The sequence below is a fragment of the Conger conger genome, chromosome 2 (assembly GCF_963514075.1).
Source record: "Conger conger chromosome 2, fConCon1.1, whole genome shotgun sequence".
NCBI lineage: Eukaryota > Metazoa > Chordata > Actinopteri > Anguilliformes > Congridae > Conger > Conger conger.
The window spans coordinates 86,767,691-86,793,579 of record NC_083761.1 but is presented as its reverse complement, the minus strand read 5'-3'; the positions used below and the strand labels follow the sequence as shown (position 1 = coordinate 86,793,579).

The 25,889-nt window shown below is 40.4% G+C and overlaps 3 protein-coding genes across 4 annotated transcripts in view; 1 reads left to right on the top strand and 2 right to left on the bottom strand.

Moving 5' to 3' along the window:
* The window catches only part of LOC133122604 (zinc finger protein ZFP2-like), a 29,476-nt gene extending 22,354 nt beyond the window's left edge, over window positions 1-7,122 (top strand). Inside the window, exons 1-2 of one of the 2 annotated variants that reach the window (XM_061232657.1) lie at window positions 1,293-2,511; window positions 3,282-7,122. In XM_061232657.1, coding sequence (XP_061088641.1) covers window positions 2,476-2,511; window positions 3,282-5,645 — 2,400 coding nt within the window. In that variant the 5' untranslated portion in view covers window positions 1,293-2,475 and the 3' untranslated portion in view covers window positions 5,646-7,122. Of the gene's footprint in view, window positions 1-1,292; window positions 2,512-3,281 lie in introns of those variants that run through there. The other variant, XM_061232656.1, reaches the window with a different exon arrangement.
* Window positions 7,123-11,357: 4,235 nt separating this feature from the next.
* On the bottom strand, window positions 11,358-17,639 carry LOC133122628 (zinc finger protein 271-like). Its single transcript, XM_061232707.1, has 2 exons — window positions 17,460-17,639; window positions 11,358-15,573 (listed from the first exon to the last, which is right to left on the bottom strand). The coding sequence occupies exon 2, from the start codon at window positions 15,538-15,540 to the stop codon at window positions 14,062-14,064; it is 1,479 nt and encodes a 492-aa protein (XP_061088691.1). The 5' UTR covers window positions 15,541-15,573; window positions 17,460-17,639; the 3' UTR covers window positions 11,358-14,061.
* A 1,960-nt stretch (window positions 17,640-19,599) lies between these two features.
* On the bottom strand, window positions 19,600-24,494 carry LOC133122634 (zinc finger protein 98-like). The gene is made up of 2 exons (XM_061232716.1): window positions 24,376-24,494; window positions 19,600-21,956 (listed from the first exon to the last, which is right to left on the bottom strand). The coding sequence occupies exon 2, from the start codon at window positions 21,921-21,923 to the stop codon at window positions 20,541-20,543; it is 1,383 nt and encodes a 460-aa protein (XP_061088700.1). The 5' UTR covers window positions 21,924-21,956; window positions 24,376-24,494; the 3' UTR covers window positions 19,600-20,540.
* Between the last annotated feature and the right edge of the window lie 1,395 nt (window positions 24,495-25,889).

Here is a 25,889-nt window from a genome sequence, read left to right as displayed (position 1 = left end):
TAATCCTGAGCTTAATGGAAAAAATATTCAAGGGAAACAATTCCCATAGATATCCATTCAAATGCAAAGAGAATTTGGTATTGACAAATAGAAAGTGCGATATCCGGACCCTGGTGATGTTGATAGGTCACAGACTCACGTCATTGGCATGCAAAGCATATGCAACCAAATATAAAACATTACTATTTTAGTTGACTTTGTTAATTTGTCTCAAGCAACGAAATGGAGGGTCAACGTATAAATGTGCTGCAATTACTATGGAGTAGTAGTTAATGAAACAATGGTATTTTTGGTCCCGATGTTTTCGGAAAATGTTAAATTTAAATAGCCAACCTTAGGAAGTGTATGGAACTATATCTCCAATCTCTTGTCTGAGGCCGCGAAGCCTACATTACCGATGATTTGCCGCTTTTAAATATTTAAGTTCTACTAATTATAAAAAAAAAAAAATTTGCACAGACCGTTCTTACTGGAAGTTGAGTGTCTTGTGAGTTTTTCTTGCAGTTGCACAACTCTTAAATTTTGATTAGCTGGCTAACACTCCATCCATTCTCTGTCACACAGGTACATACATAGCTAATGTTATGAAATAACCCTATGAAATGAAATGGCTGGCATTTGAAGAGAGAAAAAATATGCTGCGCTCTAACTTGCTAAAATAGCTACTTAGTTATAAAGCTAAGCTGAATTTGTACTGTTAGCTATACCAGTTCGCGAGCACGCCTCAGCGATTTTCAGGTTAGATTAATTATCTATCTTGCCTATGCATTCTTCAATACATGAGTATCAATTATGCTGTATAGCTTTATACACGGCCAAGCTAACAAACTATATTAGCATAGCTGCCAACTCTCACGCTTTCGGCGTGAGACACACGCATTTGCAAGTGCGTGTGAAAACAGGCAAATGCGTGTGTCTCACGCCGAAAGCGTGAGAGTTGGCAGCTATGTTAACTGCAATATTGCTTAGCTTGTCAGCTGAACCTCAGAAGTTTGTATCACTTTTAAAAAATATATTCGTCAACATGTTCTATTATATTCAGACCTCATATACCAGAGGCTTTATATTATAAAAGAGTTATTAAAATTCAATCTTTTTCTCAAAACAATCATTGAACCGAGCCTCCATGCCCCCCCGGTTTTCCAGTTCCTATTTACGCTCTACAGCACGCATTAACAGAGAGGAAGAGGTGGAGCCATCCCGTAAAATCTTTGGTAAGTGATACACACGCTGTTCTGCCAGCGAGCAACAATGGTTCTGCTGTCTGCTTAATTATTCGCATACGTGTTATGGTTTAAACGGCTTTAACATGCAGTAGCCCAGGTCAAGTTAACAAATGGTTGAGTTTAAGTAACTGAGAAAGGAACGGATGGGGGAGGGGGGGTAAGTGTTTTCTATAACATGATGAACAGTTCGGTTGGTATTGTTTACGAGCAAGCTTCAAATCGAGTTACCGTGCACTAATGTTGGAACAACATATCCCCTTGGTCATAGCTGCATGTGATTGTTCATTTTTGAGTTTGAAAACTTCATACTGGTCAAACGTTACTTCTCTGAGACAGTCGATGAGGTTAACTTACAATTATGTATGCCTATACTAGGCCTGATACCGCAATAGCCCACACAGCACTACTTGTACAACCGATAGATCCGATCCATTGTCTCTACTGGTCAGTTTGCGTTCCAGTCGTGCCAGTATCCACGATGTACGCACGGCTAAATGGAACGTTCACACATCTTTAAATATTACTCCGCGTTTGCGATCACCATTATGTACTTTGTAACCGAACTTAATGTTATCATCATCTAGCCGCTAGTAGCCTACAAAAGTAAAACAAAATGAGTGATTTTAAAGTGTCATTTGACCTTCTCGGGATTTGGAAAGGAGAGGGAACGAAAAAATACAATCCTCGGCTCGAAATACCAACAAGACCACCAAACCCCGGCAAAGCAAATGACTCCTAGCGTCATTATGAGTCATTTCAATAACTGCACGTTATCTACAAGTTACAACAAAGACAAATGACGTGTGACAGTGTTGACGTCTAGCTAACGTTAATGCAGTGGGGATACATTACATTGCTAGTAGTTAACGTTAGTACCGTTGCTTAGCCAGTGAATAACTTTCAGATCAGCTTTGGGTTGTGTGTGTGTGTGTGTGTGTGTGTGTGTGTGTGTAAACTGTAATTCCTTCAGTTTTCAGTAAAACGTGCTTATGAAATGCAGACAAGCTTTGTTAATCAAGAGCAGTGCGGGTTCCCGTAAAAGTGGCAGTGTAGGCTAAAAAATGAGCCAATTGCACTGCAGGATGGGTTGTAGGCTACTCCAGCGACCTATTTCTCACCCAAAGAGAAAACCAATATGAACGTATACAATTAACAAAACACGTATGTGAATGGCAAAAAGTAACAGATTCCGCCAACAAAGCCAGTTACAAGGCTTGGCAAATACATTGCTAACGAACACGGGGAGAACATGCAAACTCCACACAGAGAGGCCCCGGCCGACCAGGTAATCAAACCCAGGACCTCCTTGCTGTGAGGTGGCAGTGCTACCCACTGCACCATCCATGCCACTGGGTTCCACGCCCAGGAATTTCAAAGTAGTTTGCAGTTCTGTCGGTCCGCTCTGTTCCGAGGAATTTGAGCAGACGGTGATCTTATTGCTTTCCCATCTTAAGCAAAGCTTACACTGTTGGAGGCACCCTGGTCAGCCAGGCCAGGGGAGGCCCTGGGGATCCCCAAGCCTTTTTATTTATTTACAGGGCTGCCTGTTGCGTAGTGGTTAAGGTACATAACTGGGACCCGCAAGGACGGTGGTTCAGTCCCCGGTGTAGCCACAATAAGATCCACGCAGCTGTTGGGCCCTTGACCCTGCATTGCTCCTGGGGAGGATTGTCTCCTGCTTAGTCCAATCGACTGTATGTCACTTTGGATAAAACCATCAGCCAAATGACATGTAATGTAATATTTCAAGGTCTGCTAGAATGGCCTCTCTATCTAATCCACATAACCACTTTAATCCTTTAATAAATCATAATAGACAGTCAGACATCCATGAAAGTATTATGGACTCAGGGTTACTACCTCCACAGGAACATAAGAATGTGCATTGAGTATGTACAACTGGGTTGTGCGTTTGCAATGCGTCAGCTCCGCATTGTCATTTGTGTTTGCGTATTTGCGTAGGGTAGCCTATGTTTCTGCCCTAAATGATGTGTCAGCTGCTGCAGTTGGACCTGTTTGATTCAGGCTAAATCCCTTCCCCCTGTTTCCCTCCAGGAGCTGCACTTCTGCACACCTTTGAGCAGCAGGATGATGCAGGCAGGAGTCTGTCTGAGACAGGACACTGAGACAACACTACCAGAGCTCACTGAGCAGCACAGGATCAGACTGAAAGAAGAGGAACTCAGTGGACTGGAGTCAGAGACAGAGTGTGCTGCACCAGGACTCAACACACTGGAGCCAGAGTGTGCTACAGCACACAGCGGGGTCAGTGATGTACACCAAACACACACATCAGTGATAAAAACAGAAGCTGATCTGGGCTCCACCCACACTGGGGATCTTATTAAGACGGAGAGCCCTGAAAGGACAGAGCTGGGATATGTGACCCATCTGCATCCTGACCAAATCAAAACAGAGGCTGATGATGGAGGATACCTTTTCACAGAACGCATCAGTGACTTGCAGGATATTAAATGTGTTCGTATTAAGTCTGATGAAGTGAAGTGTGAATCCAGTGAAGGTTTAGTGAGTGATCTCATGAACACTGTGATGACTGGAGCTGGTGTTGATCACAGAGACAAACTTGAACCATGGCAATGTGTAGGAGAGGCAATGTGTAGAAATGAAGCAGAAATTCATCCAAGTGAAAAGCCATACAACTGTCCTCAGTGTGAGAAATGCTTTTCCCAGAACTCCCATTTAAATGTTCACCAGAGAATTCATACAGGTGAAAAGCCTTACACATGTCTCCAGTGTGGGAAGGGCTTTTCCACAATATCTCATTTAAATGTTCACCAGAGAATTCATACAGGTGAAAAGCCATACAAATGTCTCCAGTGTGGGAAGTGCTTTTCCCAGTCAAGTGCTTTGAAAGGCCACAAGCTTATTCATACTGGCGAAAAGCCGTACAATTGTACACAGTGTGCAAAGTGTTTTAGTACAAATTATGGTTTAAATACACACCTGAGGATCCATACAGGTGAAAAGCCGTACAAGTGCACACAGTGTGCAAAGTGTTTCAGAACAAATTCTGCTTTCAATACACACCTGAGAATTCATACAGGTGAAAAGCCCCACACATGTACACAATGTGGTAAGGGTTTTAGAGCAAAATCTTATTTAGATGCACACCTGAGAATTCATAAAGGAGAAAAGCCATACAAGTGTACACAGTGTGAAAAGTGTTTTATTACAAATTCTGCTTTAAATATGCACCTGAGAATTCATACAGGTGAAAAGCCATACAAGTGTGCCCAGTGTGACAAGTGTTTTACAACAAAATCTTATTTAGACATTCACATGAGAATTCACAGAGGTGAAAAGCCATACAAATGTACACAGTGTGGGAAGTGTTTTTCCTCAATGTCTGTTTTAAATAGCCATCAGAGAATTCATACAGGCGAAAGGCCATACAAGTGTACACACTGTCACAAGTGTTTTCGAACAAAATCTTACTTTGATATTCACCTGAGAATTCACAGAGGTGAAAAACCATACAAGTGTACACAGTGTGTGAAGAGTTTTTCCTCAATATCAGAGTTAAATATCCATCAGAGAATTCATACAGGCGAAAAGCCCTTCAAATGTACTCGGTGTAGGACAGGTTTTTCCCAAAGAAGTGCTTTAAATCGCCACAAGATGACTCATGCAAGTGAAAAGCCCTACAAATGTCCTGAGTGCGAGAAGTGCTTTTCCACAATATCTCATTTAAAGATCCACAAGAGAATTCACACTGGTGAAAAGCCCTACAAATGTCTCCAGTGTGGAAAGTGTTTTTCCCAAACCAGTGCTTTAAATTGCCACCGACTGATTCACACAGGTGAAAAGCCGTACAAGTGTACACAGTGTGACAAGTGTTATCGTTATAAATCTGATTTAAATGCTCACATAAGAATTCATTCAGGTGAAAAGCCATACAAGTGTACACAGTGTGAGAACTGTTTTGGTACAAATTATGGTTTAAATACACACATGAGAATTCATACAAACGAAAAGCCATACAAGTGTACACAGTGTGAGAAGTGTTTTCACACAAAATATGATTTAAATACACACCTGCGAATTCATACAGGTGAAAAGCCATACAAGTGTACACAGTGTGACAAGTGTTATCGTTATAAATCTGATTTAAATGCTCACATAAGAATTCATACAGGTGAAAAGCCATACAAGTGTACACAGTGTGAGAACTGTTTTGGTACAAATTATGGTTTAAATACACACATGAGAATTCATACAGGAGAAATGCCATACAAGTGTGCACAGTGTGACAAGTGTTTTCATACAAAATCTGATTTAAATGCACACCTGACAGTTCATGCAAGTGAAAAGCTCAAATGTATTCACTGTGGGAAGTGCTTTTCCAAGACATCTAACTTACGTAGGCACCAGAGAACTCATACTGATTTAAAGGCCTAGTTTTGTCAGAGAAGTGCTTCTAAAATGTAAAGGTATTTAAAGTTCCAGGAAACTGAAATCTGTTATCATTTTTGGCATTTACAAATGACCCAGAAATATTTTTAAATGATTCTTGCAAGTAGCTGCAAAAGTGGTTTTCAGTTGACATCGTTAGCTGGGTAAAATGTACACTCAGTGAGCACTTTATTAGGTATTTATTTGACTTATAATTATATCGTTTTTTTTTTTTGGTTTTTTTACTTAAGACTTACTGGTCTTCTGCTGCTGTAGCCTATCCACTTTGAGGTTTGACATTTGTGTTCTGTTTTAGCACCATTCTAGATAAACTCAAGAGACTGTTATGCACGAAAATCCCAGGAGATCAGCAGTTACACAAATAGTCAAACCACGCTGTCTGGCAGCACGGTCGAAATCACTGAGATCACATTTTTTGCCCCATTCTGATGGTTGATGTGAACATTAACTGAAGCTCCTGACCCTTATCTGCATGATTTTATGCATTGCACTGCCACACAATGGGCTGATTAGATAATCACATGAATAAGTATGTGTACAGGTGTTCCTAATGAAGTGGTCAGTTAGTGTATTTCAGTAAAAAGCTGAGACCAGTGAAAGCCTATGGTTAAGGTACATGACTTGGCCCCGCATGGTCAGTGGTTTGTTCACCAGTGTAGCCACAATAAGATCCGCACAGCCGTTGGGCCCTTGAGCAAGGCCCTTAAACCCTGCATCTTCTGCTTAGTCTAATCAACTGTACGCCGCTCTGGATAAGGGCGTCTGCCAAATGCCTGTAATGTAATATGATGTGATTGAAGAGACACACAAGAAATTGGTATCATTTCTGGAGGGCCACTGGCAATATTACAATCACCCCAGCAGTTAATTTAAGGAAATTGTATATATTCAAGGATCTACAGAAGCAACAGTTTTGGTCCCTGTTGTGGATGGTTCCTGCCTGCTTTTATGTCCTGTAACCCAGTAGTAAGGGGCTCATTGGACCTGGCTAAGAAGCTGGCGCTGGTGCCATGGGGCCGTCTGGGTGCACTCCCTGTTGCCGAGGGACAGACATGTAATGGATCGGCAAAGCATGTCTACCGTTAGCGCGCAATACTCAAATAGCCTTCAAGCTTAGATAAGTGGAATCAAAGTCTTTATAAACAGGTTTTGTGGTGATCAAATTGTACAATTGTACAAATTGTAAATCAGTATAATTTGTTTGAAAATGTGTGAACATGCCAACATGTATTCTGAAAATTAACTTGACAGTACTGGCCTGTTCAGTTCTTTTGCTCCCCAAGTTGGAGGTTGTGATGTGCATGTCGGATAAAGCTGATCATTAGCCTTTCACGCAGATCAGAGGGTTCCTTTCACTCTGTTGTATATGAATTATGCATGATGTTGTTTACCATTTTGAATGTGCACAAACCAATGCCTGTGTACCATGTACATTTCTGAATAAATTATTTGCACCTCTCTCTGTCACTGTTGTCTGCTTTACTTCACCTGTACTTGATGTGGGAAGTCTTTTGGCCAAGAAAGTGCTTCAAATTTTATACGGATGAAAATCCCAAGAGATGTGTCAGAAGTGATTCACCACAATATGATTGAAATAACCACCAGACCTGGAAAAAAATGTAGAATTCAAGTTTCTTGTAGCCATTTGAAACTTCTACAGGAAGCACCGGGTTGTGAAAATGCACAGGTATGTTTTGGTCACCGCCATCTTGGATTGGCAAAAATGTTGGCTTCATATGCTACCTCGCTAGCTGTTCTGCCACCCACGTACTGTAGCAGACGCTGCTGCCATCGCCAAGTGGCTCGTTAACCGAGTTCAGGCCAGGAGCAGCAACGATGGCACCACACGTGATGGCAGGCAACATGCGGGCCAGTCGTGTTTCGGGTTATGTGGTCCAGAGCATCCATTGGCCCAGTTATATCCTGGTAATTGGGCGGCCTGTAGCGTAGTGGTTAAGGTACATGACTGGGCCCCGCATTGGTCGGTAGTTCAATCCCCGGTCTAGCCACAATAAGATCCGCACAGCCGTTGGGCCCTTGAGCAAGGCCCTTAACCTTGCATTGCTCTAGGAGAGGATTGTCTCCAGCTTAGTCTAATCAACTGTATGTCGCTCTGGATAAGAGTGTCTGCCAAAATGCCATTAATGTAATGTAATTAATGTAATTGTGAGCCGTATGCACTGAAGTCTATGATGGCCTCCATAATCGGCATTATCTCTACAGTGTAATTAGATGTTAGATGTGCTTTAGACGTTTTTTTTTTTTCCCCCCTCAACATCAGTGCATTCACAGAGAAGGGGAGGGATAAACAGTTTTGTGATTAGAGGGTGTTTGTTGCTGCAATTCCTCTCTCTCCGAAATGACCTAGTGTACCTTTCATTATTGACAGGTCGGTTCTCGGGAAAGGAGTCAAAGTCCGGGGCTGGTGGATAATACCTTTTGCTTTATTGCAATGATATTCTAGTCCAGAAAAGCAATGCACAAGGCAAAGCTAAAAATCTCTTGGTCATACAAATCTTTATACCATTTTCAAACCTGTATTAGGAAGGAGGGGTTGTTCATTGCCTGCACTCCCCCAACTCTAACCTATCCTGTATTTTACTCATAACTTGTAATAATAAGTGTCTGACAGTGTTTATTTTCAATAAACATTTAACTATCACTAATTTTAACCGATACATATCATCATTCATTAGTACAATAAATCATATTACAAACTGCTGTTGTTAGTACATTCTAATTCTTTGGTATACATACGTTTCATTTTGCATAAGTTCCAGTAGTAGTACAGTCTTTTTCTTTGATATACATGTTTCCCATTTGACATAGGTTCCAGTACACATGGTTAGCTTCCAGAACAATCATTTAAACTGGGGCCTGTCAATTGGATTACATGCAAATTGCTAAATTCAGCAGGTGTGCAAACTGGTGTCTCTTAAGTCATAAATTTGGATTTGCTAAAGCAGAAGTTCCACCAGGGGCCTATCACTGATTTAAATCATCTTCCTCACTTCCACTGATTTAAATCATCTTCCATCTTCCTCTCTTCCTCAGCAACAAGCCCCCACCAACTCCCCCTCTTTGTCTAGCTCAGCTTTTAGGCAGAGTTTGCACAACGGACAAGACCAAGATGTTACTCTGTTTGACCCGAACATGCACACTCCTTTAGTTAAAAGTTTATTAATGTGAAACAAACATACATCATTCTTAAATGAAAAGTAATACATGAAACACTTAAATCATATGGATTAGTCAGTAGGTTACACATTTTAAGCACATAAAAGATATATGGTAATTAGCTCAAAATATATATATTTTTTGCACTGGGCCTTTTTAATAAAAATAAATAAATACATTCAGAAACAGTAAAATATATATATATATATATATATATATATATATATATATATATATATATATATATATATATATATATATATATAAAAAGCAATCTTGCTTTAAAATGTGCACAAACGTCTCATGTTTTCATTGTAACAGACATTTAAACCAGGGGTGCCCAAATTTTTGCACCCCAACATACAGCTAAAAGCTAATTGACATACAACATTTATATATTACTGATGGCAATCAGCTCAGCACTTCTTAGTAAGTCCTTTATTCACAGCCCCTCAATTATTGTATATAATAATTACAAATATCTCCCACCTTTTGTTTTCAGATTTAACTCTAAATGGGCATACACATTGTTTTATGAGTGATGGAAGATTGCAAAAGTTTTTTCCTTGAAGAAAAAACTTTGTTGCTTTTTATGAATTGTGAAAGGCTGCAAATATAGATAATTACAAGACTATGAGGTGGGAGGTCCTGTTTTCACATGGAATAACTTGGTGGTTAGGTGATTAGACAGGAATAACTTGGTGGTTAGGTGATTAGACAGGAATAACTTGGTGGTTAGGTGATTAGACAGGAATAACTTGGTGGTTAGGTGATTAGACAGGAATAACTTGGTGGTTAGGTGATTAGACAGCAACAGTTGCTTAACTGTTGGATGCAGGCATAAAGACCTGAGCGACTTTGACTAGGGCCAAAATCGTTATTGCCATTCAACTGGGTCAGAGCTTATGGGGTGCTCCCGGTCAGCAGTGTTGAGTTCCTACTGATTGATATAATGCAAGAAAATTTGAATTTCCCTTTCGACATCTTAATAGATTCTTGCCCCAAACTAAACAAAGACTTGAAGGAATATGATGCAAATCCAAGATCAGCTTGCTACTCAAATAACTGGAACCGCACTTCTTTGCATTTCCCATAAAAAAGAAAACATCCAGGACTCTCTGCCCTACCACACTCACATAGATCATTGGGGTGCTTCCCAGACAAATATACACTCACCGAGGACTTCATTAGGTATTTATTACTTCGTTTTTAAACTGCTGTAGCCTATCCACCTAAGCGTTCTGCATACCACTGTTGCAATGTGTGGTTATTTCCTTCCTGTCAGCTTTGACCAGTCTGGCTATTCTCCTCTGACGCCTCTCATTAACAAGACTCTTCGTTCAGCCTCCACAGGCCGCTTGGCACCTCCCCCTCTCCGAACCTCCACATCACGCTCACGACTACTGTCTGTTCTGGCTCCACGGTGGTGGAACGAACTCCCCGTTGAGGTCAGAACTGTAGAATCTCTCCCCACCTTCAAGCGCAAGCTGAAGACACACCTCTTCAAGCAGCACCTCTCCCCATCCCTCCCTACCTCCCTGTGAACCTTAATTGTTGTCTCTGTGACTTGCTTTGTGTATCGGTATTTTTAGTTGGCTAGGTAAGCAGTGTTTGGATAGTTAACTTTGGTTACTTTTGCTGTTTGTTTGTTTCTTTGTTCTCAAAAAAAAAAAAAGGCCCTCGTCCTTATCTTTGTTGTACAGGTAGCAGTTGAAATTGTACTTCCCTCTAGGGTCTTTCAGCGAACTTATCCCTGGTTATGGGTACGCACTTTGTTGTACGTCGCTCTGGATAAGAGCGTCTGCCAAATGCCAATAATGTAACAAGACGTTTCTGTCTGCAGAACTGCTGCTCACTGGATTTAGCTTTTGTATTTTGCATCATTCTTTGCACTTTGCAACTCTAGAGGCTAGTGTGCCTGAAAAGCCCAGGAGATCAGCAGTTTTGTAGATACTCAAACCACCCTGTCTACCACCAAGAATCATTCTATGGTCAAAGTCACTTAGATCACATTTTTCCACCCATTCTGATGGTTGATGTGAACATTAACTGAAGCTCCTGACCCATATCTACATGATGGTATGCATTGCACTGCTGCCAAACAATTGGCCGATTGGATAACCACATGAATAAGTAGGTGTAATAAAGTTCCTTATAAAGTGCGTGGTGAGGCTACATGTTTTTATTTACATTTACATTTTTTTGCATGTGCGTTTGCAGCATTGTATCCATTGCGTTCCAACAGGAAAATGAGTCAGGAGAAACAATTATTGTAGTGTATTCTACTGTATATCAGGCACAACATGATGGTTTGAGGCTAATTTGATACCTTGGACCCTTTATGACCAATTTAGCCAACAAATGTGTTCCATACTGTATAAACATAATTTACAGCTGAATCTAGACCCACCCCCCAATTCCCATTCAAATGCTAAAAGTTTTTGTATCGCTTGTAGGACAACCTGAAAATAAGATATTGACATTGACATTTATTTGACATTGTTAATTTTGTAGCTTTTATTAAAGAAAGGTTATTTTTCTTTATTCAGTTTATTCATCAGTGACAATGTACATTTTGAAAGTTCAGCAATAAATATATTTGATGCATAGTACCAAATACAGTGGTGTGCAAAATGTGCAAAATGGTACAGTGTTAAACATGACACATGTCTTCACATTTTAAAGCAAGCTTACTTTTTATTTGAATTTTGTATGGTTTCAAAATAATTTTAAAAAATGGAAATGGCCCTGTGCAAAAGTTTGGGAACCCTCTCAGTTAGGACTCCTCCTGGGGCAATTATAACAGCTTGTAAACGCTTCCTGTAGCCAACTTAGATTCTATCCATTCTCGCTTTTGGAATTTTTGATGTTGATGTTTGCTTTGGATCATCTTGCTGGAATACCCAACCTCGCTTTAACATCAATGTCTGGACTGGACAATCTTTGAACATTAGCCTCTAGAATTACTTGATATTTGATGGAATCTTTTCTTCCTTCCACTTGCACAATATTTCTTGTGCCCCCAGCTGCCCCAAAGCATAATGGAGCCACCTCCATGCTTCACAGTTGGCAAGGTGTTCTCCACAACAAAGGCTTCACCCTTTTTCTCCAAACATACCTTCTTTAGTGGTGCCGAAAGGTTCGGGTTTTGTCAGACCAGAGCACATTCTATCTGAAATCTTTCTTGGTCTTCCAGACCTTGCATTGACTTAAACTGTTACAGTTTTCTTCCATTTCATAATAAAGTTTCTGATGGTGGAAATGGGTAGTTTAAAACATTGAAAGAGTTTCTTCCGGGTGGAAATGAACCATCTTCATTCTGAAATCCTTGGACAACTCTTTAGAGGAACCCAAGGTTGTTAACACCAGACAGAACAGTCACTGCAGTTGGATACTTTAGAAGGCATGGAGTTCCTTCAGAATAGAAGGTTCAGCCCTGGAATTATACCCACCTGATTAATTGAAGCCCTAACGAGTAGATCACCTGGGTCTGGGCCTTAGTAATCATCTTTTTAAAAAGTAACAAAGAATAATAATTGAAAATGGTATCCAAATGTTTGCACAGGGCCTTCTTCCTTTTACAAAAATAAAAAAATAAATTCAGAAACAGTAAAAAATGAAAATAAAAAGCAATCTTGCTTTAAAAATGTGCACAAACGTCTCATGTTTTCATTGCAGCAGACATTTAAACCAGGGGTGCCCAAATTTCTTCACTGCAACGTACAGCTAAAGGCTAATTAGCATACAACATAAAGAGTGAAACTCCACGGATGTTCTCAGATAAAACATGCTGCTCGAGTCTAATGATCAGCTCTTACTGACATGCACATTACAGCCCCGACTTGTAGTAAATGGAATATACTGACTACTTTCCTTCTACAGAATACCCAAATAGTTTTCGCATTGCTTCTTTCAAAGTACACTGGTGTCAATGGCATCAATAACAGAAAATATCACCCTTCAATTTACAAGGACTGACACACAAAGCACATCAAGTAAAGCCGGGATGCCCAATCCTGGAGATCAACCGTCCTGTAGGATTTCACTCCAACCCTAACAAAGCATATCTCATTCAACAGCTAGAGCAGGGCTGCCCAACCCTGTTCCTGGAGATCTACCATCCTGTAGGATTACACTCCAACCCGAACAAGGCAGACCTCATTCAACAGCTAGAGCAGGGCTGCCCAACCCTGTTCCTGGAGATCAACTGTCCTGTAGGATTTCACGCCAACCCTAACAAAGCACACCTCATTCAACAGCTAGAAAAGGCCTGCCCAACCCTGTTCCTGGAGATCTACTGTCCTGTAGGTTTTCACTCCAACCTTAACAAAGCACATCTCATTCAACAGCTAGAGCAGGGCTGCCCAACCCTGTTCCTGGAGATCTACTGTCCTGTAGGTTTTCACTCCAACCCTAACAAAGCACATCTCATTCAACAGCTAGAGCAGGGCTGCCCAACCCTGTTCCTGGAGATCTACCATCCTGTAGGATTACACTCCAACCCGAACAAAGCAGACCTCATTCAACAGCTAGACCAGGGCTGCCCAACCCTGTTCCTGGAGATCAACTGTCCTGTAGGATTTCACTCCAACCCTAACAAAGCACACCTCATTCAACAGCTAGAGCAGGGCTGCCCAACCCTGTTCCTGGAGATCTACCATCCTGTAGGATTACACTCCAACCCGAACAAAGCAGACCTCATTCAACAGCTAGAGCAGGGCTGCCCAACCCTGTTCCTGGAGATCAACTGTCCTGTAGGATTTCACGCCAACCCTAACAAAGCACACCTCATTCAACAGCTAGAGAAGGCCTGCCCAACCCTGTTCCTGGAGATCAACTGTCCTGTAGGATTACACTCCAACCCCCTAACAAAGCACACCTCATTCAACAGCTAGAGAAGGCCTGCCCAGACCTGTTCCTGGAGATCAACTGTCCTGTAGGATTTCACTCCAACCCTAACAAAGCACACCTCATCAGGAGAATCAGGGGTGCCGATTTAGAAGACCTACAGGACTGTAGATTGCCATAAAGGCGGTTGAGCACCCCTGATGTAAAGGATGCCCTCATTAAACATGACACACAATGACCTACATACTGGTTTTTTTCCCCAAACCAGCAGAGAATGCAGTCTAAGGGGACCAATTTCTTGCAATTTCTTTTGATCACTAACAAGTTTTTTATTTATTCATGATTCATACATGAAGTACATTTGAAAAATCATAATTCATATGGGAGCCACTGCAGGGCTTTCCCCTGTATGCGTCATCTTGTGACGATTTAAAGCACTTGTCTGGGAAAAACACTTTCCGCACTGAATGCATTTGTAGGGCTTTTCACCCGTATGAATTCTATGATGAATATTCAGATGAGATATCGTGTAAAAGCACTTCTCACACTGAGGACATGAGTAAGGCTTTTCACCTGTATGACTCATCAGATGGCAATTGAAACCAGTTCTATGAGAAAAACACTTCCCACATTGGGTACATTTGAAAGGCTTTTCACCTGTATGAATTCTCTGGTGGATATTTAAATGAGATATTTTGGAAAAGCACTTCTCACACTGAGGACATTTGTAGGGCTTTTCGCCCGTATGAACCATCTTGTGGCATTTTAAGCCACTTGTATGGGAAAAATATTTCCCACACAGTGTACATTTATAGGGCTTTTCACCTGTATGAATTCTCAGGTGTGTATTTAAATCAGATTTTCTACAAAAACACTTTTCACACTGTGTACACTTGTATGGCTTTTCACCTGTATGAATTCTCAGGTGTGCATTTAAATCAGATTTTTTGCAAAAACACTTTTCACATTGCATACACTTATGTGGCTTTTCACCTTTATTTTTCGGAATGGTCTTGTTTTGATTGAATTTCAAAAGCCTTGAGTTTTTACTTGAATGAGCTATCTTGGGTTCAATCATCACATTGATGTTCTGGAAATTTAAATCATTTTGGCAACCATTTCTGCTGTCATGAAACATCTGATTACTTTCATTGGTTCCGTCATAGTGATGATTTAAGTCCCCACATTGGATCGACAGCTCATGACTTTCTTTTTTACAGTTTGGGTTTGGCTCTCCTACACATTGCCATGGTTCAGTAATGTCTTTGTTTTCAACACCAGCCCCAACCGTCACAGTGAGATCACTCACTAAACTTTCACTGGACTCACACTTGATTTGATCACATTTAATATCAACACATTTAATATCCAGAAAGTCACTGATGTGTTCTGCCTTCAGGTATCCTCCATCATCAGCCTCGGTTTTGATTTGGTCAGGATGCAGATGGGTCACATATCCCAGCTCTGTCCTTTCAGGGCTCTCCGTCTTAATAAGATCCCCAGTGTGGGTGGAGCCCAGATCAGTTTCTGTTTTCATTCGGTCAGGGTGCAGATGGGTTCTACATACCAGCTCTGTAAAGTCTAGGCTCTCTGTCTTAATAAGATCCACAGTGCAGGTGGAGCCCAGATCAGTTTCTGTTTTGATCACTGATGTGTGTGTGTGGTGTCCATCACTGACCCCGCTGTGTGCTGTAACACACTCTGGCTCCAGTGTGTTGAGTCCTGGTGCAGCACACTCTGTCTCTGACTCCAGTCCACTGAGTTCCTCTTCTTTCAGTCTGATCCTGTGCTGCTCAGTGAGCTCTGGTAGTGTTGTCTCAGTGTCCTGTCTCAGACAGACTCCTGCCTGCATCATCCTGCTGCTCAAAGGTGTGCAGAAGTGCAGCTCCTGGAGGGAAACGGGGGAAGGGATTTAGCCTTACATTTAGACATGTCCCACTGCAGCATTTAGTTTGGTAGAAAAGGTCAGGAGTTTCTTCCGAATGCACAATGCAAGGCATTGATTGGATGACAGTTGGAATTAATTTGCAATGCCATTTTGCCACCTTTATTGTTTCAATTGGTTTCACAGATCTACAGACCAGACATGATTCTGAATTAGCTTACGTGAGATTGTAGGGACTGGTAATAGAATGTAGGATGTTACAGTATATCTAAAGTGTATGAGGTATGTTCAGACATCAATCAAGGTGGGATACTGGAATCACAGTAAATTGTTATGTTTGCTTCAGCGAATGCTTCCGATTGCATATACTACAGTTCAAAAGTTTGGAATCACCATGTCCATTTCAGCCTTTATTGATTCAGTGTTATGCTGCTTTTGTAATGAAACTATTCACACGTGGTCAAAGCACAGACTCAGAGCTTTTATTAAAGGGTATTTTCTTATACACTTTGGTTTCACCATGTAGTAAGTACAGTACTTTTATATGTAGTCACCCATGTCAATGTTTGAGACAAATTAACATAATGACAAATAAAAGAGTCAAGTTTTCTATTTGGTTGAATATAATTTGCATGCCATGACTTCCTGATGTCTGTGACCGAGCATCATCATATCTTATTTTCAGATTGTCCTACAAGCGATGCTAAAACTCTGCGTTTGAATGGATCTCTTTGGGAATTGGGGGGTGGGAATTGGGGGGCTTTCTGTCATCAAGGGTCCAAGGTGTCAAATTAAACTCAAACCGTCAGGCTGCTTCCAGATATACAGTACATTACATTACACGTCATTTGGCTGACAATTTTATCCAAAGTGACTTACAGTTGATTAGACTAAGCAGGAGACAATCCTCCCCTGGAGCAATGCAGGGTTAAGGGCCTTGCTCAAGGGCCCAACGGCTCTGCGGATCTTATTGTGGCTACACCGGGGACCAAACTACCACACTACAGGCAGCCCTGTAGTAGATACTACAAGGATAGTTTCTTCTCAATGTTCTTTCCATTGAGTTCAACAGGAAAATTAGTCAGAAGAAACAAATCAGTATCTACTGCATATCTGGCAGCAGCATGATAGTTTGAGGCTCATCTGATACATTGGACCGTTGATGACTATAAAAAGTGCTGTAATTTAATAAAATTAAAATAAAAACCCTTTAATAAAAGCTCGAATCTGCTATTTGACCACGCGTGAATTGTTTGTGCTATAGTAAAACACTGATCTAACCAATTTAACCAATACCGTTGTAATCTTGTGCAAGTACCGTTATGATGACTTTGTATTCATTCGCCCATAATCTCCGTTTATTATAGGCCTACTCCTTCACGTTCTGCCTTGTGGTTTTCACCTAAGTCTCTGCACAATTTCGAAGGCACGGTTTAGTTTAATGCACTAACAATAGCTGGGATGCGCATAATGCTACTTGGAACTGGATTGTATAGGCTACCTCAATATACCAAGGACAATGCAGGTGATACAACCCAACTCGGCATAGGTCTTGCATTTCCCCATTTTCCACATGTTTGATTTTCCACGGATTCATTTAAGAATTAACAAGAGGGTCCTACAATGTGACACCACCGTAGTAAACTTACATCATTGCAACATCGTTATCTCGCCTGTAGGAATAGCGTTAATCTTATTGACCATCCCATATAAACGCAACGTGGGACCGTTTTTAAATTCCAAAATTAATTCAACAATCACGTGCGATTTTTGCAGATGCTGCCACATTTGCAAACGTGTCTTCTCCGAGCACGGGTCAAAGAAAGGTAACCCGATTTTAAGCTTATTGGGAAACAGAACTAGCATCAAGATCATGGCGAAAAACTTACCCATATTCTTTTATTACTCAATTACTTAGTCAATCGTTTGTTTAACTTAGATCTCCGTGGTGAATAACCCCACGTCTGCGTTAAAGATGTGTTATTCATAAAACGCACGGTCGAGTTCATTTGAGCAGTGTGAATCCATGGACGTACTCGCTGTGAAGAGGTCGTAACAAGCGTGCTAGACAGAAGTCGACGACTTACGGTAAGCGCGAGAGAAAAAACATTTCACGATAAAAGTTTCAATTTACGTTCTCATAATTACTTGTAGCGATGAAAACACAACAATCTGCCCAGCCAGTGTATTGAACGATTAGCACATGGTTTTTTTTTTGTTTCTTGTCTTCATGAATACATTATTTAATGATTCACTGTGAGACTTGGTGATAATCTTGCTCTCTTACAAAAGAAAGGATTCAAACTTAATAAATTAGGATGAAATTGGCTCTCCAGATTGTCTACTGTCAATTGTGGAATCAATTTAATTCCATATTTACTGCACTAGAATCCTTTTCTTGAGCTGGAGAAAAAGGTTTGCATGGGGATTAGTATTGACAAATGTTCAAATGATCCCATTTTATTGTGTTAAGAATAATCATCTAAAGCTAAAGCACCATCTAAAGCTCAACCCAGATAAGACGGAGGTGATCTTCATCCCTGCTTTAACCTCTCCCTTCTCTGATTTGTCCATCTCACTAGGGGATAGCACAGTGACCTCATCCCCTAGTGCAAGAAACCTTGGAGTGGTGATGGACAACAGGCTATCCTTCTCCGAGAACAACGCTATGGTGACCCGGGCGTGCAGGTTCTTCCTGTACAACATACGGAGAATCCGACCCTTTCTCACCACCTACTCCACTCAGCTCCTTGTTCAAGCAATGGTCCTGTCCCGCCTGGACTATTGCAATTCTCTGCTGGCTGGCCTTCCAGCATCTGCCATCAGACCCCTACAACTCATCCAGAATGCTGCAGCCCGTCTGGTATTCAATGTTCCCAGACATTCACATGTCACCCCCCTGCTCAGCAACCTCCACTGGCTGCCTGTTATGGCTCGCATAAAATTTAAAACTTTGGTGCTCGCATACCAGGCAGTTAAAGGATCAGCCCCTGTGTATATTCAATCCCTTATCAAGACCTATAGACCAACAAGACCCCTCCGTTCTGCCACTTCGTGCCGTCTGGCGCCTCCCCCTCGCCACACCTGCACTTCACGCTCACGACTGCTGTCTGTCCTGGTCCCACGGTGGTGGAATGACCTCCCGGTGAATGTCAGAACGGCAGAGTCTCTGACCTCAGACCCATCTCTTCAGGCTACACCTTTCCCTCCCCAACTCACAATCACTGTGATTAGCCTTAGACCGTAATGGCACTTATGTATAGATATCGTTACTTGTATAGGTATTGTTGTTTTTATTGGCTGTTGTTGTATTCTAGCTGCCAACAGTGGTATGCTAGTTTGAAAGTTGATTGTACTCTTCAAGGGTTCTGAATTTCTGTATGTTTACACTAGGACTCGGAACTGTACTGTCCTCTCAGGTCTACTTTTGCACTTGTTCTTGTGATTGATTTGCACTTTGTTGTACGTCGCTCTGGATAAGAGCGTCTGCTAAATGCCACGTAATGTAATTATACTGCAGTAAAAATATGCACTTCTACAGGTTTCCACTTTTCACCAATGCAAGATTGATTTTTCAGGAAAGCATTTCACAAGAAGGGCTTTTCAAATTTTCAACAAGTGGCCAAATTGCATCTGAGAAAGCAAATGTGAAATTAACGCATCTGAAGGGAATACATTTTAATTTGTGCATTTTCCATATGAACTTCTCCTGAGGTATAACTATGTCTACTAACATTGGCATTTTGGAGACTACAAATCTTGCTCTAATTTTTTTTTTTTTTTTTTTAATCATCTGAATAAAAGAAGCTGGAAATCGATTCCTCAGAATGTCCAGTAATTCGATCAGATGATTTTAGTGAACATATTTAAATAATAAAAAACATTTATATGTTCAGAGATATTGGACATATTTCAAATGAATACAATTCACACATACTGTCAAAATGCATTACATTTATTTACTGCACATTTGGTGTTAGGAATGTGCAGCAGGAATTGAACTACATTTACAAACGTGCAGTACCACAGAAAGCAATGACACAGATTCAGGTAGTTCATACAGAAACGTATTCAGTGGTTTCTACATGGTATGAAGGCCAACTTGGTATGTGCACAATGTAAAATCACTTCACACACAATTTATATAGAACATTGAAAAATAGTTTTGAGATAAAACATGTCTGTAGTATAATCATCAGCTTTAGCAGACACACAATACAACTCATAAAAAGCATTCAAAAATAAAAATAAATGAAGGGTAGTATTGTCAATTTTCTTTGCAGAATACATGTTTGCAATACACACTACCATGTTTCTTCCAACACAATATCCCAACAGTTCACATTTTTAAACAAGATACAATGCTGAAAATATCAAGATACAATTTTTCTAAATATTAGCCTTCAGTCTACAAAAATCTAAACCTAAATTACTTTGTCTAAAGGATAACTATTAACTACTTCATTCATTCATTCATTATCCTAACCTGCTCATCCTGAACAGGGTTTCAGGGGGGCTGGAGCCTATCCCAGCATACATTGGGCGAAAGGCAAGGATAAAAAATAAAAAAATGAAAAAGGAAAAAATGGGATCCTAGTTTGCTCCAGTCATTGTGATTTTTTAAAAATATAATCAGCATGGAGAATCACAGGGGGAAGGTTTGTTACAATTTTAGATACCTGAATTTGTGTATTTTAGTAGTCATTACCCTGTAGTGCTACTTTCATAAGAAGGCTCTGTGGAAAAGTCCCTGTATGGTTTTTCACCAGAATAATTTCACTGCTGGCAATTTTAGCAAATGCTAGACAAGAGAGAAACAAACAAACCAAAAAAACATGTGTGTGAATTCTCAGCAGTGTATGGAACAAATATTTTGTATAAAACACACTGAAAGGTCAGCAATTTCATCCATCTAAACATGAATATGAATACGAACATGCTGATCAATATTTAAATGAGTACAGAGAATATTAATTGTTGGTCTTTTCACCTGCATGAATCATCTTGTGGAAATTTAAAGCCCTTGTTTCAGAAAAACACTTCCCACACTTAATACATTTCAATGTCTTCTCACGTGTATGAATGCTCTTGTGGCGATTTAAACTAGCTATTGTAGAAAAGCACTTCCCACATGAATCACATTTGTAGGGATTTTCAACCGTATGAATTCTTTGGTGGCTATTTAAAATAGATGCACTAGGAAAACGCTTATCACACTGGGAACATTTGTAGAGCTTTTCATTTGTATGAATTCTCTTGTGGTTATTTAAATTAGATATTGTGGAAAAGCACTTTCCACACTGAGAACATTTGTAGAGCTTTTCATCTGCATGAATTAGCTTATGGTTATTTAAATTAGATAGTGTGGAAAAGCACTTTCCACACTGAGAACATTTGTAAGGCGTTTCACTTGCATGAATCATCTTGTGGAAATTTAAAGCCCTTGTTTCAGAAAAACACTCCCCACACTGAACACATTTCAATGTCTTCTCACGTGTATGAATGCTCTTGTGGCGATTTAAACTAGATACTGTAGAAAAGCACTTCCCACATGAATCACATTTGTAGGGCTTTTCACCAGTATGAAATCTATGGTGTTCTTCTAAAGTAGATGCTCTAGAAAAACACTTTTTACACACAGTACATTTGTAGGGTTTTTCACCTGTATGAATTCTCTGGTGGCTCTTTAAATGAGATATAGTGACAAAGCACATATCACACTGAGGACAATTGTAGGGCTTTTCACCTGCATGAATCTTCTTATGGAAATTTAAAGATCTTTTTTGGGAAAAACCCTTCCCACACTCAGTACATTTGTATGGCATTTCAATTGTATGAGTTCTTTGGTGGATATTTAAATGAGATATTGTGGAAAAACACTTCCCACACTGAGAACATTTAATCGCAGTACTCATGAGTTCACTCACTAAACTATCGCTAGATTCACAGTTGATTTGATCAACACATTTAATATCCTGCAAGTCACTGATGTGTTCTGCCTTATGGTATCCTCCATCTTCAGCCTCTGTTTTGATTTGGTCAGGATGCAGATGGGTCACATATCCCAGCTCTGTCCTTTCAGGGCTCTCTGTCTTAATAAGATCCCCAGTGTGGGTGGAGCCCAGATCGGCTTCTGTTTTTATCACTGATGTGTGTGTGTGGTGTACATCACTGACCCCGCTGTGTGCTGTAACACACTCTGGCTCCAGTGTGTTGAGTCTTGGTGCAGCACACTCTGTCTCTGACTCCAGTCCACTGAGTTCCTCTTCTTTCAGTCTGATCCTGTGCTGCTCAGTGAGCTCTGGTAGTGTTGTCTCAGTGTCCTGTCTCAGACAGACTCCTGCCTGCATCATCCTGCTGCTCAAAGGTGTGCAGAAGTGCTGCTCCTGGAGGGAAACGGGGGAAGGGATTTAGCCTGAATCACGCAAGTCCTACTGCAGCAGCTGACACATTCTTTACACTCTGCAAATGGAGGAAACCCATGCACTATCCCTGGGTGTTACCACAGATTCATTTTAAAGACATTATTCACTATAACTGCCACTCCCTGGGATTTCTTTCAGAGTTTTCTTGTGGAACAGTGGCAGAAATCCATCTCAGAAGTGCCTCAGAAGATGAAGATGAAGATGAAGATGCTGGCCGTGGCGTAAGGTGGCCTGCTGGTGAGGGGGGTTTACCCTGGAGGTTGTAGGGTGGAGACATTTGCCAGCTGACTGGGTCTAACCTGTCAGGTCTGCTTCATAATAATAATAATAATAATAAACTTTTATTTGTATAGCACCTATCATACATGGAAAGCAGCCAAAGGTGCTTCACATTGTAACAGATCATGTACCTTTTATTATGCATAAATAAAGGTACATGAAATTAAAATAATTAAATAAAAGATAAATTAAGATAGTAAAAGAGCATAGATTCATGGTACCACACCACCTCCACACCCCACCACCAGACACACAACAGACAGATTTGTGAATAACTCACCGAGCAAGTTACATTACATTACAGTCATTTAGCAGACGCTCTTATCCAGAGCGACGTACAATAAAGTGAAAATCAAACCCAGGGACAAGTGCAGTTCCGAGGAAAGTACAGTTCCGAGGAAAGTACAGTTCCAAGTCCTAGAGTGAACCCTTAGATCCATAGATAGAACCCTGTAAGAGTACATCAACTTTCTATGTTCAATTCAGATACATAAGCCCAACTGTGTAGCAGCCACTGCACGGTGTGACAAACTCAGATGCAAATGTAAACACAGAGGCCCACTGTGACTCAACTTTCCATGTCGAGGAACGGGAGGGGTAATTAAGAATCGAGGATTGAACTTTGTCTGATTTTACCCTACACATTATTGTTTCAGTGAGTTTTAAGAAATCCTCACTAATTCTCACTAAAGACCAGCAATAGTGTTTTTAAGACGGCTGGTTTAATAAAAAAAACAAGATACGACTCCTAGCGGTCATAAGCGGTATCGGTTACACGTTTAACCGTTTCAAATCTCGCCCCGCAACGATTCGTTGTGCTAGTTTCACTCCATTTAAACCAGTGGTCTCCAACCCTGATCCTGGAGAGCTACTGGGTCTGCTGGTTTTCGTTCTTGCCCTGCAATTAACTATAATCAACTGCTCTAATTTAATTAACTCACCTCACCTGGTTACCTGGGTCTCAACAGGTGCTGATTTTAAGGTGAAAACAAAAACCAGCAGACCCAGTAGCTCTCCACGACCAGGGTTGGAGACCCCTGATTTAAACCCAGCGCATCAAGCGGCATGTGCCGTTTGTGCCTTCCTGAGGCACGGCAAAGACGGCATACCAAAAACATTAAGGCCTAGGGAATTGTGTTAAAAGTACAATAGGTAATTTCGGACCTCTAACGGTTAAGATAAAAAAAATTACGGACATACTACTACCATTTGGCCTCTTGAATAGTAAGATGGTGTGCGATTGAGGATACTAGCATACTACTCGTACTAGATTTCAGGCTGATTTTCATTGAAACGTAGTATGAGAGGTATGCGAAGTATGCGATATCTCGGACGCAGACCGTGTCTCGGCGGATGAGCCATTAATTTTTTTGTGAAAATAAAATAAAATAAAATCTAGCCTATCTACATGTGCTAGGGGGGAAAAGAGGAGGGGGGGGGGGGAGCTAACAATAAACATGTAGATTTAACATCAATATATGAACGGAAAGGTTATAATTTGCTGTTAAACATGAATAGAGTCCAATGGGGAAATCGTTTTTTTGAGCGAAAGTATATCACTTCATATCAATCGGCAAAACCGATAGCTCGAATGCTGGCCTCTTGGAACCGACCTTTTGGCGCCGACCCACACAGTCCAAGTCGGGGGGAGGAAAAGTTATCATCAATGCATACCGTCTCCAGAGGCATCGCGAAAAATATTGTGGAATGTTTTCACCAAATCACAATTTCATGGCACCTAGACCAATGCAGGTGATTCAACCAAATGCGTCATATTTTTAGGATTTCCACGTTCCACGGATTAATTAAGCGAACAACCGTAAAGGTAGCCTGTGACGCCATTGCAGCGAACATTATTGATTAACCTACAAAAAACGTAACTATCTAATAGAGAAGTAATGTTCGGAATATGACGTGTTTTATAAAAAATAAAAATACAATAACATGCAACAATTCTACAATCTACGTTAATTTACTTCCAAATTACCAAACAGGTTATTTTAAGCAAAATACAGGCTATCCGAAATGAATGAATGGAAAGCAACTATATATAAATAAAAGAACCTTAAAGCATCAAGATTATTGGGGAAAACGCACTCACCGATTCGATAATGAATTACTACAATTCAATTACTTGTTTAATTTAATTTAACTGAATTATCGGAGGCGAATGATCCCACGCGCGTAAAATACGTGCTACTTTCGGCAGAACCAATGAAAAGTTCAGTGAGTAGAAGAAAAAGCTCTTCTTCTTTAGTTTTGCTTTACGGCGGTTTAAAACCAGCCAAAGGCGCATTACCGCCACCAACTGACCTGGAGTATGAATTGAGATTTACAGACTAGTTGAGATTAAAAACAAAAAAATAAAAAACAAAACAAAAAGTAAATTAAATAAATAAATGAAATTCTTTGAACCAACCCAGTTGCTTTCAAGTAGTGTACGAAACATTTCATGCTACGAGGCTACAGGCACCTTGGCTACGAGGCCATGAGCTGCCCCTACTATAGAACATCATGGCCCAGTTTCACAGACATAGGAGAAAGTCCTTGGACCAAGCTAAATCAGTCTATGAAGTCAGCCTCATATTTATCAAATTGGTACCATTCCTTATTTTATTTAAGATAGGTGATTTGAAAAAATACAGTAATCCTTTATGTAGTCGGACAAATTGAAAAGATTTTAAATGGTGAAAACCATTTACACCATTATACGAGTCAAATTTATGCATTCCACAATGAGGGATACAAGTTATTTACAGAAAGGATTCAACAACGTTCACAAATGTTGAAAAAGGAGAAAAACGATAACCATAAAGGACATGAACATATAGGCTCTTGATATTTTGCACATTCAAAATGTAGAATTATTTCAAACTACTAACATGCCACATTGAAAAGTAAATGGGAAATGGTCTGCATTTATATACATTACATTGCGTGGACCCAAGTGCTGAGAACCAGACAGAGTCAGGGATAGGATGGCAAAAGGAATGAAACTTTACTGAGAACAAACACAATCAAACAGCACAATCAAGCACAAGAACATGTAAACTCATAAGCTGCAAAACCATGAGACCTTGCAACAGAAGTAAAAAAAACTCAAGACTGAGCACTGAAACATGAAACAAGAGGGTTATACATAAAAGAGACAGAATGGAAAAAAGATCAGAACTAACAAGACACAGCTGAACAGAAGAAGCAAATGCTCATTGCTGACAAGACTAATTGTCATGGTCTGTGTTTTTCTGTCTCTGAAAGTCCCCTGCGTTTTCATCTTTTGTATTATTACATCAATGGCATTTGGCAGACGCTCTTATACGTACAGTTGATTAGACTAAGCAGGAGAAAATCCTCCCCTGGAGCAATGCAGGGTTAAGAGCCTTGCTCAAGAGCCCAACGGCTGTGCGGATCTTATCGTGGCTACACCGGGACCACATTACAATTTTCTGAGTTTTTTTTCCCCCCCAAACAAATTATACAGGTAATTTTTAAATCTCAAACAAAGTAGATCATTGAAATGATTCTTTCATTTCCACAACGATTAGATTTGTCAAGCTATTTACTTGAGGTAATTCTCTTTTGGTCATGAAACGGACACTAGATTATTACAACTGT

What these genes read in the sequence shown, in the direction of transcription:
- LOC133122628 (XM_061232707.1), bottom strand. Translation starts at nt 15,540, where the DNA reads ATGATGCAGGCAGGAGTCTGTCTGAGACAGGACACTGAGACAACACTA.
- LOC133122634 (XM_061232716.1), bottom strand. Translation starts at nt 21,923, where the DNA reads ATGATGCAGGCAGGAGTCTGTCTGAGACAGGACACTGAGACAACACTA.